A 3851-nucleotide genomic window follows, 5' to 3' on the forward strand; every position below is an offset into this window, starting at 1 on the left:
TTTTAATTGATGAACAAAAAAAGGTTACAAAAAAAAGGAAAAAAAGAAGCTCATCCACTGTATCGCTGAAGATAGCATTAAACTCCACCCTTTTCACTTCACTCCAATCAATGACGAGATGGGAGAGAAAACAAATCATTCAATTGGTGGAGAAAGTGTGGTTTCAAGGCGCCCCTGAAAATACGCATGTGTGGGCACCAAGAAACCGATCAAACTCTGTAGCGTGTGGGGATTCAATCTTGCAAGTTTCTCCAGAAGGCAGATCACGGTCTTAGCGTTGTGGGAAGAAATAGTTTGACGAGTAGTGGTGTACTTTTTGAAGAGATTTGCCTTTTACAACAGACTTTGAGCCGGGTTTAATCGTAGCCTACTAATGCGCCTCGAGCTGAACATTGGCTGAGTTGTAAAGGCGAGATGGAAAACCATGAGGTTTTGCAGACTTCAATTTTGCTTCAACCTATAATGTGATGTAACGAAGATTTGTGGGAATCTGGAAGAAATTAGTCAACTCGTTCCATTTCCAAGTCATACGTTTGTTTCCAATACGAAGAACCAGGTCAGTAAATAAACGAACTGCAAAAAAAACAACCGACTATTGGAATTTCCCAGGTTTTCAGTGGTTTGATTGGAATAAATAAATCCCTCACCAGCAATCCTCCATTTTCTTGGAGAGTTCTGTGAACACTGGAATAAGGAATGTGGGGAGAGCGACCGAGGGCATTTTTCAAGCATTTAACTTTGTTTTAACTTTAGGCTCCTTTCCCATTTTTATATAGACGGGAGAAGAGAGGACATTTCAACCTTCTGTGGACTGAAATTGATTTGGGCTTTTTGCAGCTCCGGGGTAATATTCTTAGAGACTTTTTTTGTTCTGAACACAGGGGCTGCTATCATGACGGTAAGGAGAACCTGTGAGTGGATTTGGATAACGGGGTGCGCGCTGCTGACGGTTTGCATAATGCTGGAGCCGTGTACCGGTCAGTATCATGGCGAGAAAGGAATTTCTATACCAGAACACGGTTTTTGTCAGCCAATTTCCATCCCCCTCTGCACAGACATTGCCTATAATCAAACCATCATGCCGAATCTTTTGGGACACACAAACCAGGAGGATGCGGGGCTGGAGGTCCATCAGTTTTACCCGCTCGTGAAAGTCCAGTGTTCCATGGACCTTAAGTTTTTCTTGTGTTCCATGTACGCACCGGTGTGCACAGTTCTAGAACAGGCCATCCCCCCATGCCGATCACTGTGCGAGCGCGCACGCCAGGGCTGCGAGGCGCTCATGAACAAGTTCGGGTTTCAATGGCCAGAGAGACTCCGCTGCGAGAACTTCCCAGTCCACGGCGCTGGGGAGATCTGTGTGGGTCAAAACACTTCAGACACGGACATCCCTACCTCGGACCCCACTCCCAACCTGCCTGAGCTCATGACCTTACCCCCAAACATCGGTCGCCCTGCTGCCCAGCCCTTCTCCTGTCCCCTACAACTTCAGGTCCCAACCTACCTCAACTACAAATTCCTGGGGGTGAAAGACTGTGGTGCCCCATGCGAGTCCACCAAGCCCAACGGACTAATGTATTTCCGCGAGGAGGAACTGAAATTCGGCAAACTCTGGGTGGGTATCTGGTCTATCTTGTGTTGTGTGAGTACATTGTTCACTGTGCTCACATACCTTGTAGACATGAGGAGGTTTCGCTACCCGGAGAGGCCCATCATCTTCCTCTCAGGCTGCTACTTCATGGTGGCGGTGGCCTATACAGCAGGCTTCTTCCTGGAGGATAAAGTGGTCTGCATAGACAAGTTTAAAGAGGACGGTTACAAGACAGTGGCCCAGGGCACCAAGAAAGAGGGCTGCACCATCCTCTTCATGATCCTCTACTTTTTTGGCATGGCTAGCTCCATATGGTGGGTCATCCTGTCCCTCACCTGGTTCCTGTCTGCTGGTATGAAGTGGGGTCACGAGGCCATCGAGGCCAACTCGCAATACTTCCACCTAGCGGCTTGGGCGGTACCGGCTGTCAAAACCATCACTATCCTGGCCATGGGGCAAGTGGATGGGGACCTTCTCACAGGGGTGTGCTACGTTGGCATCTACAGCGTGGATTCGTTACGAGGGTTCGTCCTGGCCCCCCTGTTCGTCTACCTCTTCATCGGAACCTCGTTCCTCCTGGCCGGGTTCGTGTCTCTGTTCCGCATCAGAACCATCATGAAGCACGACGGCACCAAGACGGAGAAACTAGAGAAGCTGATGGTGAGAATCGGGGTGTTCAGCGTCCTGTACACCGTCCCCGCCACCATCGTCATCGCCTGCTACTTCTACGAGCAGGCCTTCCGCGACCAATGGGAGAAGACCTGGCACATGCAGACGTGTAAGCGCTTCGCCGTGCCGTGCCCGGCCAACAACTTTGCCCCGATGACCCCGGACTTCACGGTGTTCATGATCAAGTACCTGATGACGATGATCGTGGGCATCACGTCTGGGTTCTGGATCTGGTCAGGGAAAACATTACAGAGCTGGTGCAGGTTTTACAAACGGCTCAGTAACCGCAACCAAGGAGAGACGACCGTATGAACTTTCTAGAAGGTTAATGTGGAGGAGTTTTATTTTTTATTTTTGATGAAACCGACTGAGCATATCCCTTCCTATCTCCTATTGGACATAAGACATTTGAACTCTGAAAAAAAGTACTTTTACTTTGAGAATGTCCCTCCTGACAACCCTATGAGCCATTGACTGAACATTTGTTCAATATTTGAGGGGTTTTAACTTTTCAGTAACCCCCATAACATTTTAAAACATTCTATAATCTCATTTAAACATGACTTTTAAACCACAATGTGCCACCCAGTGATGTAACAGGAGCAACAAAGAAAGTCTGTTTTGCCATGACATTTGAATATGTCTAGAACTATTTTGTATTATGAAGTGAGTTTCTCATCCGAGGAGAAACAAGGGATACAGGGCTAATGTCTGTCAAGACCAATGTATGTTAAGTTTTGCAAGGAATTACAAAGGTTTTTGGAATATGTGCATTCCATTCCTTGCTTCGGTACTTTTAAATTGATGTACCTGTTTTTGTTACGTGTGGCTGATGTTACTTTTACGCTAACTTGCAGACATCTGAGAACATTCATCTTGGCACAGAGAGAAATGTCTAACACACACTTTTTTTTAGTTGTATTATGCTTATTATGCTTGTGTATAGTGTTTCTGTCCCAAATGGCACCCTATTCCCTATATAGTGCACTGCTTTTGACCAGAGCCCTAGGGGACCTGGTCAAAAGTAGTGAACTACATAGGGTGCCATTTGGGACGTCGTCTAGCTGTAAGATGTCGCTATTAAATTGCCACGTTACAGGCCACATTTTGTAAATATTCACTCTTTTTCAAAAGAACATATGTATTTATAAGAATTATAATCTTGCTGTTTCTACTTGGATGTTTCTTAATGCAATATGGCTTGTATCTGTACAGTTTCACAGAATAAAATGATGACGTTTTTAACCTGCGGTCACTTGAACGTCATTGCTGTTCGTTTTGGATGTTTTTAAGCATACGTTTTGAAAGTCTAAAACGGATCCTTGAACGAGGCAATGTAAAACCAGCGAGATTGTGACGACTTCCTAAAATGTATCCAATGAGTTGAATGAAGGGAATGCTCTAAATGAAGGCATAGAGATTCTGTTTTAACATTATTTGGTATATCAACAATTCCACACCTAATGTCCTCAATTACTTTTAACATCTGCTTGCACAATACTCCCTATAAGACTGTCTGTAGTGTGGACACATTACCCTGTTATACAGCATGTTGCTATTTAGTTTCTCTGGTTATCTCCTGTTCTATCCT

At 45.4% G+C, this 3851-nt stretch overlaps 1 protein-coding gene across 1 annotated transcript; it reads left to right on the top strand.

Annotated features, from left to right (window-relative positions):
• Positions 1-208: 208 nt before the first annotated feature.
• LOC106575172 (frizzled-7-A) lies at positions 209-3505 on the top strand. Its single transcript, XM_014151446.1, has 2 exons — positions 209-556; positions 882-3505. The coding sequence occupies exon 2, from the start codon at positions 893-895 to the stop codon at positions 2570-2572; it is 1680 nt and encodes a 559-aa protein (XP_014006921.1). The 5' UTR covers positions 209-556; positions 882-892; the 3' UTR covers positions 2573-3505.
• The last annotated feature ends 346 nt before the right edge of the window (positions 3506-3851 follow it).

Source organism: Salmo salar, chromosome ssa17 (genome assembly GCF_905237065.1).
Source record: "Salmo salar chromosome ssa17, Ssal_v3.1, whole genome shotgun sequence".
NCBI classification, from domain to species: domain Eukaryota; kingdom Metazoa; phylum Chordata; class Actinopteri; order Salmoniformes; family Salmonidae; genus Salmo; species Salmo salar.

Excerpts from the sequence above, each read along its gene's own strand:
- LOC106575172 (XM_014151446.1), top strand. The coding sequence starts at position 893 with ATGACGGTAAGGAGAACCTGTGAGTGGATTTGGATAACGGGGTGCGCG.